Raw genomic sequence first — 14,857 nt, forward strand, 5'->3', positions numbered from 1 at the left:
ACCAAGGGGGGCGGACTGCTTGAGCCCAGGGGTTTGAGACCAGAGTAACATAGGGAGACTCTGTCTCTATCAAAAACACAAGAATTAGCTGGGCGTGGTGGCATGCACCTGTAGTCCCAGCTACTCAGGAGGCTGAAGCTGGATCACTTGAGCCCAGGAAGTGGAGGTTGCAGTGAGCCAAGGTTGCAACACTGCACTCCAGTCTGAGCGACAGAGCGAGACTCTGCCTTCCACCCCACTTCCCCCCAACAACAACAACAAAAAGAACAAAAGAACTCTGGTAATCCCAGCACTTTGGGAAGCTGAGGTCAGGAGTTTGAGACCAGCCCGGCCAATATGGTGAAACCCCGTATCTACTAAAAATACAGAAATTAGCCGTATTAGCGTCCATGGTGGTGGACGCCTGTAAGCTCAGCTACTCAGGAGGCTGAGGCAGGAGAATCACTTGAACCTGGGAGGCAGAGGTTGTGGTGAGCCAAGATTGTGCCATTGCATTCCAGCCTGGGCAACAAGAGCAAAACTCCGTCTCAAAAGAAAAACAAACAGCAACAACCAAAAAAAAAAAAAAAAAAACAGAAGCAAAAAAAAGCCCTGGGAAGGGAGTTCTACCTGACAACAGGTAAAGGCCAACTCATGAGCAAAGCCCTGGGACATTCTTGTCCTGAAGTGGATTCTCAGCTTGCGCCAGCCCAGCAGTGCTGTGCACCTGGAGCCCAACCTGCCAGGGAAAGACTTTCCTGGCCCCCGCTGAGTGAAACAGCCACTAGAGACTTGATCCTGGCCCAGATGTAGCCAGGGAAGGAAAAGCTAAGGCCAAAAATGGACGGGGACTGACTGGGCTGCCCAGACTCAAAGGGGCCCTGGGAGCTGAAAGCAGGCAAGGACAGACCTGTCACACACCAGAGCACAAATGCGGCTGGGAACACACATCTGTGTCTGTCATCAACCAACTTTATCGAACGCCTTAAACAATCTGCCTGCCTCTGTCGCACGCTCCACAGACTCAGATTTTTATGCGGATTGTAACCCGGTTGCCTGAGGTGTGGTCAGCCCTCTTTCCTGGTAGCTCTGCAAAGGGTCCTGCACTTACCCCTAGGGAGCCCCTCTGTGAAGCCCCAGAGGCTTCTTCCCACAGAGTCTCAAGACAATGAGAAACGCGAAACAGCGCTGTCACTGTATGTGAAATGGTTTGTGCGTTTTATTAACAGGCAAAGCTCTCCCCACGGTCCCCCAACAATGACTCCAACTCTGTGACATCCGAGCGCGCCCGCTAAGTGCTTTCAGGCCACATCAACCGTCAGGACGCTGTCGCCTGCCTTTGGGCCCTGCCAGGACGGGCCGGGACAGGGCTCGAGGGTGCATGGCTGGGAAGCGCCGGGGCAGGGACGAAGGGCCCCCGCCGCCTCGCTCACGTGCAACAGGTCGCTGGACTCGCGCTCCAGCACGCTGCCACTGTGGGTGCCCCGCGCGGCAGCGCACACACGGCCCGAGGCTCGGCCTGGGGCACGGCCCAGCAGGCCCGCGCAGATCGTGCGGAAGCCTTTGCGGAAGTGCTTGGAGACCAGCGCGTAAACGATGGGGTTGACGCAGGAGTTGGCGTAGGAGACCAGGTGCGAGAGGATGCGAAGCGCATAAGTGGCGCGCGTGAGCGGGAAATGGCCGAACCACACGCAGAGGATGAGCGCGTGGTGGGGCATCCAGCAGAGGCAGAAGAGCGCGGCCACGATGAGGATCATGCGTGTCACCTTGCGCTTGGCGCGCCGGGCACCCGAGCCCGCGGCCACCGGGTCGACGGCGCGCCAGAGGTAGCGCAAGGTGCGCGCGTAGGTCAGGCCGAGAACCAGCACAGGAAGCAGGTAGCTGAAGACGAAGGTGCAGATGTCCATGGCGCGGCGGCGAGGGGCGCTCCACGCGGGATGGCACACGGTCAGGTTGGCCAGCTGCGACTGGCGGTAGTAGCTCAGGTAGGGCCCGGAGAAGAGCAGCGACAGCCCCCAGATGAGCCCGATGGCTGCCAGCGCGTTTCGAGGCGTGCGCAGCTCGCGGGAGTGCAGCGGGTAGCGGATGGCCAGATACCTGCGGTCAGACCGGGAAGGGAGACGTCGGCTGAGCGGGCGCATTCACGCTGGCGGGCCGCGACCCCTGCACCTCGGTCCCAAGGCTGCTCTCGAGGAAGGTCCTTAGCGCATGGTTACACCGCACACAGAGGAGGTGGCGGTGAGGCTCGGCGTGAGGGCGGAGGTGGGGGCCTCCCAGAGTGTCCCAGACACTCAGCGGAGCCTGGAAATGGGGCGGGCCCGGCAGCAGGAAAGGTGTGCCTTCAAGCCATTCTCCCGCTGCCCCCGGGGACTGCAACCACAGTCTCCACTGAGAGGGCACCCCAAAGCCACTGAAGACTAAAGGTTGGAGAACCGGCTATGGGCTCCGGGAGGCTGTGACTACCCACTGGTTACGGTGCCGCGGGAGGGAGGGCGGAGGCGCCTGAGGCTCTAGCAGACAGCCTGGAGAAGACATGTTGGGCAAGGGACAGTTAATTTCTCAGGGGATTCCTGAGAGAATGCGAGCTTTGTAGATCCCACCAGCGCGCTCGGAACCAACGCACTTCGCGCTCAGTGGCTACAGGAGGTGTGGGGGCAGTCTGGCTTCGCCTCTCTGTTTCTCCAGAGGAGGGAGAGGGGAAATACCCGGATTTCCTCCCCAGGAACCATCCCAGTGTCCTTTCAAGCTCCACCTGAGTCCCGCGCTCTCCCGAATGTGCCTCTCTCGCTCTCCTCTGGCTGGGGAGGAAGAACCCTAGGGCACGCTCCTCTCCCGGCCCCTGACTTGTTTTGGGTTTTATTTTGTTTTGTTTTGTTTGGAGGCGAGAGGCAGAGTGGGCTGGGACTGAGGTAGGGACCTTTAGGCACGCTCGCTGGGACTCCGGAGTGGATCCTTGCAAAGGACCCAAGATCCACAGCCTGGACCTGAGCCAGCTGCACCAACCAACCAAACCGTGGCTTGGAGGCGAGCGAGCGCAGTGGAGGCGCCTGAAGTTGGCTGCAGGAGACAGACGGTCACTTCACGCACCCGATCCCTGGCTGGCGACTCTGAGCGAGTTACTTAGGAACTCAACTCTTCTGTATATTGGGCACTTTTTCCTATCCCACCCTCACGGGGGCATTGGGCACTTTTTCCTATCCCACCCTCACGGGGGCATTAAGCTCAAGCGAGATGAACGCGCACAAACGCGTCGTACTGGGAAACGCTGCGCGTTGTCAGGCACGGGCGGCGCTGGAGAGCCACATTCTCCAGGCTTCCAGGCCCCAGGACGCATCTAACCGAGGGACACCACGGTCCCCCATTCTTATTCCTCTTTTTCCTCCTCCGCGCCCGCTTGTCTTCCACTGCCTTCTTAGTGTCCTGTCCCACTCTGCGCGTCCCTTCTTGATCCCCGGTCCCGCCTCCCGCTCCATCCCCCGCGTGGATGCCCATCTCCCATGGAGGCCAAGGCGCTGGCTCACCTGTCCAGGGAGACGGCGGCCAGCGTGAAGCTGCTGGCGTGCATGGTAAGGAAGATGAGGAAGTGCACCGCCTTGCACAGCAGCGAGCCGAACACCCAGCCGTCCAAGGTGTAGATGGTGGCCTGGAAGGGCACGCAGCACAGGATGAAACACAGGTCGGCCACGCCCAGGTTAAGGATGAACAGGTTGGTGGTGCTGACCGCCTGGCCGCCGCGCAGCAGCACCGCCAGCACCAGCGTGTTGCCCACGGTGCCCACGAGGAAGATGAGCGCGAAGAGCAGGGGCACGATGACCGCCTCGGGGTGCCAGCCTCCCCCGCCGCCCGCCTGGCTCGCGTTCCCGGCCCCTGGGCAGCCCGAGACGTTCATGGTGCCGCCGACCCCGAGGCTGCCCGGGCTCCTGCAGCCGTCTGGGTCTCCGCGAGCGGGAAGCTCCCGGGGCTGCGGCCGCTGCAACTCCTAGTGCGACTCTGCCGGGCTGAAGGCGGAGGGAGCCTTGCCGCATCTGGGGCGGGGATGGGGGTGCGCTGGGGTCAGGAGGAGGAGCAAGAGACAGGAGGGCGAGGTTGTCCCCAGCAGCGGCCGGCGGCGCTGGGGGAAGGGCTGCGGAGTGGTCCCGGCGCGCATTCCACGGCGCAGGCGGAGAGTGGCGCTTGTGCCTGCTTCCGAGCTCCAGCCCCCGCAGTCCGGGGTTCTGGGCTGACCAGGCGGACTGACTTCCCCGGCAGACGCCGGAGCGGTGGAGGGGTCGACCCCGGACCCTGCGTGTGCGCCGCACCGCAGGGAGCACGGACCTCGCACTCCGCGCGCCTCGGCGCTTCCCTGCAGCCTGGCAGGCGTGCAGGATATCCCGGGACCGTCGAGGGGCTGGGGTGCCCTCAAAAGAGGACCCCTGGGAGATCGGGGGGAGGAGATGCGGGGCGGAGGCGGATGAGGGGCCCCGGAGTCTGGCTCTTTCGCCCAGGCTAGAGTGCAGTGGCGCGATCTCGGCTCACTGCAACCTCCTCCGTCTCCCAGGTTCAAACGGTTCTCCTGCCTCGGCCTTCTGAGGAGCTGGGACTACAGGCGTCCGCCACCACGTCTGGCTAGTTTTTTGTATTTGTATTTGTTGAGACAGAGTCTCACTCTGTCGCCCAGGCTGGAGTGTAGTGGCACGATATCGGCTCACTGCAACCTCCGCCTCCCGGGTTCAAGCGATCCTCCTGCCTCAGCCTCCCGAGTAGCTGGGATGACGGGCGCCCGCCACCACGCCTGGCTTATTTTTGTATTTTTAGTAGAAATGGGGTTTCACCATGTTGGCCAGGCTGGTCTCAAACTCCTGACCTCAAGTGATCCTTCCACCTCGGCCTCCCAAAGTGCTGGGATTACAGGCGTAAGCCACCGAGCCCGGCCACCTTTTTCCCTTCTCTTATCCATTGAACGTTTTCCCTCCAATTCAATCCAATATACTGAGCATCTATTGTGTCAGGCTCTGTCTTTGGCTCCATGCCTCAGTTTCCTCAGCTGTAACAAGGAAATGGTAACACTTCCTTCTAAGAGGGATCTGCTGAGAAAGGAATGAGATGTATGGGAGAGTTAGTTAAATCTGAATGCATCAGATCCTTATTCTTTTTCTCCTGACCTTATTCCGTATACCTTGAGGAAATTCAAAATAGAGTTCAGGGCCGGGCGCGGTGGTTCACGCCTGTAATCCCAGCGCTTTGGGAGGCCGAGGCGGGCGGATCACGAGGTCAGGAGATCGAGACCATCCTGACTAACACGGTGAAACCCCGTCTCTACTAAAAATACAAAAAATTAGCCGGGCATAGTGGTGGACGCCTGTAGTCCCAGCTACCTGGGAGGCTGAGGCAGGAGAATGGCGTGAACCTGGGAGGCGGAGCTTGCAGTAAGCCGAGACCGCACCACTGCACTCCAGCCTGGGCGACAGAGTGAGACTCCGTCTCAAAAAAACAAAACAAAACAAAACAAAAAATATATAGTAGAGTTCCACACACAAGCAGCATTTCCCTGGATGGCGTTTAGGTTGCAATAAAACTTAAACATTTGTTTCCGCATCAAGCATTTGGGACAATGAATCATTACTATTTAAGTAGAACTTAAGCCTCGCAGTCCGCTGGGTCTGAAAATCACCACCTTCTGTCTCTGCAGGTTCTGCCTCACCTTCCCCTGTCCTGGTCCCTAGGGCCCAGTGTCAAGAATATTCTTTTTCCTCTTTTTTCCCCCAAGAAAAAAGCCTCTCAGGAGCCCAGCTACCCCCTCCTCTTGGTAAGGAAACCTTATTCACACCCCTGCCCTGCCCTGCCTACTCATTGAACAGGAAGATAACAGTTTGTGTTTATGAGATGCTTACCATTTATTTATTCAACAAATATTTATTAAGCAGCTGCTCCTTACTAGGCACTGTTCTGTGTCCTTAGGATATACTATACCAGTGAGCTCTACAAAGATCAAGGTCCTCCGTGAACTTTCTAGCAACAGAGACATACAATAAACATAACGTATTAAGCTATTGCAAGTTGATAAGTACTTGTGGGAAAAGTAGTTTAGAGTAAGGGGATTTGGGAGTACCAGGGTGGTGGTGATGGTACACTTTAAAGCAGGATGGTCAGGCAGACCTCATTAAGTTGACATTTGAGCAAAGACTTGAAGGAGGTGATGGGCTAGCAAAGCGAATATGGAGGGGAAGAGCATTTATTTTCTTTCTTTTCTTTTTTATTTTTTTTTTGAGATGGAGTCTTACTCTATCACCCAGGTTGGAGTGCAGTGGTGCGATCTCAGCTCACTGCAACCTCCGCCTTTAGGGCTGAAGCAATTCTTCTGCCTCAGCCTCCTGAGTACCTGGGACTACAGGCATGCACCACCACACCCAGCTAATTTTTTTTGTATTTTTAGTAGAGATGGGGTTTCACCATGTTGGCCAGGCTGTTCTCAAACTCCTGACCTCAGGTGACCCGCCTGCCTCATCCTCCCAAAGTGCTGGGATTACAGGCGTGAGCCACCGTGCCTGGCCAGAAAAGCATTTCAGAGAGAGAGACCACAGCCAGTGCAAAGGCCATAAGGTAGGAGCGTGCCTGTGTTCCTGAGGCAGGGAAGATGGTATGACCTGAGCTGAACCAGCAAGGGGATTGGTAGGAGACATGAGACACATAGCGTGTAGGGATTTTTTTCTCCCCCAATTTAAGGATTGTGGCATGTAGTCTCCATAAAATGAGGTGGCAGTGCATGGTTTTGACTAGAGGACTAACATAATCCCACTTTTTTTGGGTAACAGCTTTGTCGAAATATAATTCACATATCATGGCTGGGTGCAGTGGCTCACACCTGTAATCCCAGCACTTTGGGAGGCCGAGGCAGGTGGATCACGAGGTCAGGAGTTCGAGACCAGCCTGGCCAATATGGTGAAACCCCGTCTCTACTAAAAAATACAAAAAAAAAAAAAAAAATTAGCCAAGCGTGGTGGCATGCACCTGTAGTCCCACCTACTTGGGAGGCTGAGGCAGAAGAATCGCTTGAACTTGGGAGGTGGAGGCTGCAGTGAGCCATGACTGCACCACTGCACTCCAGCCTGGGCGACAGAGTGAGACTCTGTCTCAAAAAAAAGAAAAAAGAAGAGAAAAATAGAAATATAATTCACATATCATACCATTTGCCCATTTAAAGTGTTCATTTGGCTTTTAGTATATTCACAGAGTTGTGTGACAGTTGCCACAATCACTTATAGAACATTTTCTTCCCCAGGAAAAGAAACTCATACCCATTAGCCCTTAGTCTCCAATCTCCCATCTCCATCCCCACCCCACCTCCACAGGCCCAGGCAACCACCGATCTACTTTTTGTCTCTACAGATTTGCCTATACTTAACATTGCATATAAACAAAATCATACAATATGTGGCCTTTTGTGTGTGGCTTCTTTCATTTAGCATGATGTTTTTCAAAGTTCATCCACATTGTAGCATAATCAGTACTTCACTCCTTTTTTTTTTTTTTTTTTTGAGACGGAGTTTCACTGTTGTTGCCCAGGCTGTAGTGCAATGGCACGATCTCGGCTCACCACAACCACTGCCTCCTGGGTTTAAGTAATTCTTCTGCCTCAGCCTCCTGAGTAGCTGGGATTACAGGCATGCGCACCACACTCAGCTAATTTTGTATTTTTAGTAGGGATGGGTTTTCTCCATGTTGGTCAGGCTGGTTTTGAACTCCCGACCTCAGGTGATCCACCTGCCTCGGCCTCCCAAAATGCTGGGATAACAGGCATGAGCCACCACGCCTGGCCACTTCACTCCTTTTTATGGTCAAATAATATTCCATTGTATCATTATACCACATTCTATTTTTCCATTCACTTATCAATGAACATTTGGGACACTTACTTTTTAAAAAAATTTATTTACTTATTTTTAGAGATAGGGTCTTGTTCTGTCACCCAGCCTGGAGTGCAGTGGCATGATCATAACTCACTGTAACCTCAAACTCCTGGGCTGAAGCAATCCTTCTATCTCAGTCTCTCAAGTTGCCGGGACCACAGGTGGGTGCCACCACTCCTGGCTAATTTTATTTGTGTGTGTGTGTGTGTGTGTGTGTGTGTGTGTGTAGACAGGGGTCTCACTATGTTGCCCAGGCTGGTCTTGAACTCCTGGCCTCAAGTAATCTTCAGCCTGGCCTCCCAAAGTGCTGTGACTACAGGTGTGATCCATCGCACCTGGCCAGACACTTACTTTTTTTTTTTTTTTTTTTGAGACAGTCTCACTCCCTCACCCAGGCTGGAGTGCAGTGGCCCGATCTCAGCCCACTGCAACCTCCACCTCCTGAGTTTTAAGCGCTCAGCCTCCCGAGTAGCTGGGATTACTGGTGCCCGCCAGCACACCTGGCTAATTTTTGTATTTTTGGTAGAGACGGGGTTTCACCATGTTGGCCAGGCTGGTCTGGAACGCCTGACCTCTGAGGCCGGGAGCGGTGGCTCACGCCTGTAATCCCAGCACTTTGGGAGGCCGAGGCAGGCGGATCACCTGAGGTCAGGCGTTCGAGACCAGCCTGGCCAACATGGTGAAACCCCGTCTCCACTAAAAATACAAAAATTAGCGGGACGTGGTGGCAGGCGCCTGTAATCCCAGCTACTCGGGAGGCTGAGGCAGGAGAATGGCTTGAACCCAGGAGGCAGAGGTTGCAGTGAGCCGAGATCGCACCATTGCACTCCAGCCTGGGCAACAAGAGCGAAACTCTACTTAAAAAAAAAAAAAAAATCCGTCATTTAATCTTCCTAACAACCACTTAAATTGGTTATCCCCATTTCATAGATGAAGGAACAGATTTACAGGGAGATTAAGTTACTTGCCCAACATGTCCCTGCCGCTAATGACGGAGCGGGGATTGGAATCCCAGGTCTCAGACTCTAGAAGGTGCAAAGCAAAAATTCATATTTTCCCATGTCTCAACACTTCTCCCTCTTTGGACTGACGGCCCCAAAGTGCAGTGGTCCACGGCCCCAAGCGGTCTGAGAAAGTCCCCCCGTTAGGACACCGTCTGCTGACTGCGCAGCGCTTCCTCCGGCTTGGCTTTCTTACGGCCAGCCTCAGAGGAAAGGGCAGGCAGAGGCGTGTCCCTTACGGACGGGGTGTCCCGTTCCGGTAGGGAGGACCCCATCTCTTGAGTCCCTGGGGATGCAGACACCCCGAAATCCAGTATCTTTGGTCTCCTGCTTTCTGCTGGGCAGGACGTGAACCAGATCCCCAGTCCAGGATGCAGGACGTGGGGTCCACCTCCGGTTCTCCGCCCTTAGTGGGTGGGAGGTGGGACTGCCCCTGAGATCTCAGCAGCCACGGTCTCACTGCGGCCTCAAGTCCCCACCTAGCCAGCCACAATTCCGGACCCGGGATGACAGGATCCCTCGCGCAGGCGCGCTCCAGCACATGGCGCCCTGCTGCAGCAAGGGCCGACGGCGGCGGAGTCCGCCGCTATCCCATCAGCCCGGCCAGGCAGGTCCAGCTCTCACCCGCCCAGGTCGTCCCGCCTCCCCTATCCCGTCTTGCTCTGCGGCGCAGGGGCAAGATGGCTGCTGAGAAGCAGGTCCCAGGCGGCGGCGGCGGCAGTGGCGGCGGCGGTAGCGGCGGTGGACGTGGTGCCGGAGGGGAAGAAAATAAAGAAAACGAACGCCCTTCGGCCGGATCGAAGGCAAACAAAGAATTTGGGGATAGCCTGAGTTTGGAGAGTATCCTAGAGTAATCGGGCCTAACTCGCAATGATTACGTGTCGAACTGGAGGGCTGGGGGCGGGAGAGGCGGCGGGTCCCGACAAGTCCTGGCAGGAGAGGCCGAGGGTTGCAGTTTCTCTCGCCCTTACCTTTTGGTGCTCAGAATTCCGGGGGGTCTGTCTCTCAACTAGTCTTTCCTCGTGTCCCCCTCGCCGTCCTGGCTAGGTCCGTTTCTTCCGGTGGCACTGGGATATCAGGCAGGTTTTCCCTGGTGCCCCGCAGTTGTCCAGTTGGAGGGCTTGTGACCAAGTGACTCCTTGAGCACCTTGCTTTGGCACCTTGAGCCACTGAACTGGGGAGAGGAAACTGCAGTCTTGACATTTGGCTTAATACTCTTGTCTGACAGTCGTCGTAGACTGAGTAGTAAAACCTACAGCTTGATACTTTGAAAGTGGAGGTAAAGATTGACTCAGGAAAAGCTTGTTGCCCATTTTGATTGTAAGTTACCGTAGTTAATATCGATTGTGTCATTTTTTTCTGATCGGTCTGTAGGCATTTTATCTTGCTGACAGTCATTCGTGTAAGCTGGAGGAATCGGTTTCTAGTTTCCATCAGTGTGTATCTCAACCAAGTGCTTGTGGTACTAGTTTGTGACCTTTTGAAATGAATAACAAATGGAGAAAATGTAGGCGAGTTTCTGAGATAACACATTCAACTTGACATCTTAATGTGCTTAAAGTTCTCAGGGGTTTGGAGTTAAATTTTTTGAATTAGTGGTAATAGTTCCAAGTAGACGTTAGCAAGCCCTGATTTTACTGAGACCTTTATATCTCTTTGTCCCTTTTTAGTAATTTAAAGAGTCCTTTTAGCGTTCACTATTTTAAAATATGTCTCTAGAGAAGTGTTGAGGAAACATTAAAACTATACCTATATAGATGAAGGTCATTGGACTTTCTAAAGTTTAGTACATAATCTTAAATATTTTAAGATTATTAAAAGGAGAATTTGGTCATTCTTCTTTTAAAAGAAAAACCTTAATACTTTTATGCAAACTGTAGCCTAGCTTGGTTGACATGTGCTCATCATAGACTCTCTAAGCATCACAGCTGTTAAGGAAAGTTAGATTTGGCAGGTGTTGGAGATTATGTAAATGGAGGCTTAGTACATGTCATTTATAACCTGAATCTGAATGAATAAAATGTGGGGTCTAGGTGTTAATTGGTGTGAAGCACCCCAATTATAGTCAGCATTTAGAATCCGTCAGCTTAATTTAAACTGGGTTTTGGCAGTTTCCAGTGGCCAGTAGTGCCCTCCTTTTTCAGTTTGCAAGTAGTAACAGTTCAGGCAATCAGTTTTTCTGTAGGTTAGCCCTATCCTGTGACAAGATAGATATTGAAAATGGTTACAAAAGATCTCACTAGTGTACTAAATATTTCACAAATTTGTGTGTGTGTGTGTGCGTGTGCGTGTGTGACTGAATCTCACTCTCACCTAGGCTGGAGTGCAGTGGCGCTGTCTTGGCTTATTGCAACCTCTGCCTTCCAAGTTCAAGCGATTCTCCTGCCTCAGCCTCCCGAGTAGCTGGGATTACAGGTGCTAGCCATTGCGCCCGGCTAATTTTTTGTGTTTTTAGTAGAGACGGGGTTTCACCATGCTGGCCAGGCTGGTCTTGAACTCCTGACCTCAGGTGATACACCCGCCTCGGCCTCCCAAAGTGCTGGGATTACAGGCATGAGCCACTGTACCTGGCTATATTTCACAAATGTTTAATGTGTTGTGGTTTGACACAGATATAGACTGACGGTACAGGTTTTGATTTGTTTGGATTCTTGCCATCGTAAGATTTTCCTTAATCTCGACTCTAGTTCTTCAGATTATTAAGGAATCCCAGCAGCAGCATGGTTTACGGCATGGAGATTTTCAGAGGTACAGGTTAGTATCACATACAAGATGTTTGGAAATCATTGTGGGACTTGCTTTGCTTTTGTTAATATCCTGTTTGCTGTATCAGCAAATATACTAGAAAGTCTAGAGCATTGTTTTTTTTGTTTGTTTGTTTGCTTTTTTTTTTTTTTTCTTGAGATGGAGTCTCGCTCTGTCGCCAGGCTGGAGTGCAGTGGCGCAGTGTTGGCTCACTGCAACCTCCACCTCCTGGGTTCCAGCGATTCTCCTGCCTCAGCCTCCTGAGTAGCTGTTTTTTGTTTTTTTTTTTTTTTGAGATGGAGTCTCACTCTGTCACCCAGGCTGGAGTGCAGTGGCGCAATCCTGGCTCACTGCAGCCCATGCTTCCTGGGTTCAGGTGATTCTCCTGCTTCTGCCTCCAGAGTACCTGGGATTATAGGCATGTGCCACCATGCCTGGCTAATTTTTGTATTTTTAGTAGAGATGGGGTTTCGCCATGTTGGCCAGGCTGGTCTCAAACTCCTGACCTCAGGTGATCCACCCACCTCAGCTTCCCAAAGTGTTGGAATTACAGGCGTGAGCCACCGTGTCTGGCCTATTTCTTTTTTTTTTTTTTTCCTTTTAAATAGTCTATACCCTGGTAGCTTTGACTGAGATGCTGAAGTAGTATTTATTTTATTTATTTTTGATACGGAGTCTCACTCTGTTGCCCAGGCTGGAGTATAGTGGCGCGATCTCGGCTCACTGCAACCTCCGCCTCCCGGGTTCAAGTGATTCTTCTGCCTCAGCCTCCTGAGTGGCTGGGACTGCAGGCACATGCCACCACGCCTGGCTAATTTTTAGTAGAGACAGGGTTTCACCATGTTGGCCAGGCTGGTCTTGACCTCCTGACCTCAGGTGATCCACCTGCCTCAGCCTCCCAAAGTGCTGGGATTATGGGTGTGAGCCAACGTGCCTGGCCTATTTATTTATTTTTATTTCATTTTACTTATTTACTTATTTTTTTGAGACAGAGTCTTGGTCTGTCACCCAGTCTGGAATGCAGTGGCACAATCTTGGTGTACTGGAACCTCCACCTTCTGGGTTCAAGCAGTTCTCCTGTCTCAGCCTCCCGAGTACCTGGGACTACAGGCATGCACCACCATGCCTGGCTAATTTTTGTATTTTTAGTAGAGATGGGGTTTCACCGTGTTGGACAGGCTGGTCTCGAACTCCTGACCTCAAGTGATCTGCCTGCCTCAGCCTCCCAAAGTGCTAGGATTACAGGCGTGAGCCACCACGCCTGGCCCCCTGAAGTAGTATTGAAATATCATTTTGTATTGTAAACTATGTGCTGTATTACTTTGACTTAAAGGTTGGTGCAATTATATATATTTATTTATTTATTTATATTTTAAACTAATTTAGTCAAAATGTATGTATTGAACATCTGCATATTAGACACTGTGGTAAGGCATTGTGGAAAATTTAAAAATGAAATCCTAGCTGGAATGGTGGCACATGCCGTAGTGCCAGTTACTTGGGAGGATGAGGCCCGAGAATTGCTTAAGCCCCGGAGTTCAAGCCCAGCCTGGGCAACAGCAACATAGTGAGACTCTGTCTCAAAAAAATAATTCTCCCTGCACTAAAGGGATTTATATTAGTGGACAACTATGTGAGAACATAATTATAATGTCACACACTGTAATAGAAGGAAGAATAAAGAGCTACATGAGCATAGAGGAGGAGGCTTGGCATAGAGGTGACATTTGTAGTGCTTCTTGGCGATAACCTAATTGGCTTCCTCACTTTTCTTCAGACCTGCCTGCAGTTCTTTCTCCATATGTTTGGTGTCATCCTAGTCTTCCTCAGGATGCCCCTTTCCCTGCTTTCTTTACATTCATTAGAATCCTCCTCCTTCTTCTTCTTCTTTTTTTTTTTTTCCAGACAGAGTCTTGCTCTGTTGCCTAGGCTGGAGTGCAATGGCGTGTTCTCGGCTCACTGCAACCTCCACCTCCCGGGTTTAAGCAGTTCTCTGCCTCAGCCTCCCGAGTAGCTAGAATTATAGGCGCCCGCCCACCATGCCTGGCTAATTTTTTTTTTTTTTGAGACGGAGTTTTGCTGTTGTTGCCCAGGCTGAAGTGCAATGGTGCAATCTTGGCTCAACGCAACCCCTACCTCCTGAGTTTAAGCGAATGTCCTGCCTCATCCTCCTGAGTAGGCTGGGATTACAGGCATGTGCCACCACAACTGGCTAATTTTGTATTTTTAGTAGAGACGGGGTTTCTGCATGTTGGGCAGGCTGGTCTCGAACTCTTGACATCAGGTGATCCGCCCACCTCGGCTTCCCAAAGTGCTGGGATTACAGGTGTGAGCCACTGCACCCAGCCCCTCATTCTAGGCCCCGCCATCAGTCCACTGCAGCCGAAGGTGCTAACAAGAGAATGATTACCCATGTCCTTTCAACTTGACATTTGCCTTGTTTTCTTGGTTGCCATTTTCTCTGCATGATTCTCCTCAATTTTAATGTGGGTTCCTTGAACATGGGCACTGTGTCCTCCATCTCTTTGTGTTTCCTATAATACCAATCATATTGCCCTCCATGTTTTAGTTGTTCAATAAATGTTTAGGGCCGGGCATGGTGGCTCATGCCTGTAATCCCAGCACTTTGGAAGGCTGGGGTGGGCGGATTGCTGGAGTCCAAGGACTTCGAGACCAGCCTGGGTGACATAGTGAAACCCTGTCTCTACAGAAAGTACAAAAATTAGCCAAGTGTGGTGGTACACCTCTGTGGTCCCATCTACCCAGGAGGCTGAGGTGGGAGGATTGACTGAGCCTGGCTGCAGTGAGCCAAGATCACACCACTGCACTCCAGCCTGGGTGACAGAGCCAGACTCTGTCTCAAAGAAAAGAAAAAAATGTTTGGAAGCTGATATGTGATAATTCTAGTAACCATAAGTATAATACCCCAAACCATTGACCCTTGACCTTGCCTTATTGCAGAATTTATTGTTCGAAATACTCTCAGCTTGGCTGAGTGAGTTTTGTTTGTGGTTTCTTACAGGGGCTACTGTTCCCGTAGACAAAGACGTCTTCGAAAAACACTCAACTTCAAGATGGGGAACAGACACAAATTCACAGGGAAGAAAGTGACTGAAGAGCTTCTGACCGATAACAGGTATTGACTGCTCCATGCTACTTGCAAATTACTTCTTGCTAATACATTTATTGAACAATGACATGTGGTAGACTTCATGCCAAACCTTTTAATTATCTCTGGTGACTCTT

The 14,857-nt window shown here is 52.0% G+C and overlaps 2 protein-coding genes across 2 annotated transcripts in view; one reads left to right on the forward strand and one right to left on the reverse strand.

The window, feature by feature from the left end:
- Nucleotides 1–1,174: 1,174 nt before the first annotated feature.
- On the reverse strand, nucleotides 1,175–3,868 carry GALR2 (galanin receptor 2). Its single transcript, XM_004041034.5, has 2 exons — nucleotides 3,501–3,868; nucleotides 1,175–2,076 (listed from the first exon to the last, which is right to left on the reverse strand). Exons 1-2 carry the CDS (start codon nucleotides 3,866–3,868, stop codon nucleotides 1,281–1,283), a joined length of 1,164 nt encoding a protein of 387 aa, XP_004041082.1. The 3' UTR covers nucleotides 1,175–1,280.
- A 5,235-nt stretch (nucleotides 3,869–9,103) lies between these two features.
- The window catches only part of SRP68 (signal recognition particle 68), a 33,577-nt gene continuing 27,823 nt past the window's right edge, over nucleotides 9,104–14,857 (forward strand). The window contains exons 1-3 of the mRNA XM_031011535.3: nucleotides 9,104–9,706; nucleotides 11,554–11,620; nucleotides 14,634–14,747. Of these exons, the coding sequence (XP_030867395.2) occupies nucleotides 9,373–9,706; nucleotides 11,554–11,620; nucleotides 14,634–14,747 (515 nt within the window). The 5' untranslated portion in view covers nucleotides 9,104–9,372. The remainder of the gene's footprint in view (nucleotides 9,707–11,553; nucleotides 11,621–14,633; nucleotides 14,748–14,857) is intronic.

The sequence above is a fragment of the Gorilla gorilla genome, chromosome 4 (genome assembly GCF_029281585.2).
Source record: "Gorilla gorilla gorilla isolate KB3781 chromosome 4, NHGRI_mGorGor1-v2.1_pri, whole genome shotgun sequence".
NCBI classification, from domain to species: Eukaryota; Metazoa; Chordata; class Mammalia; order Primates; family Hominidae; genus Gorilla; species Gorilla gorilla.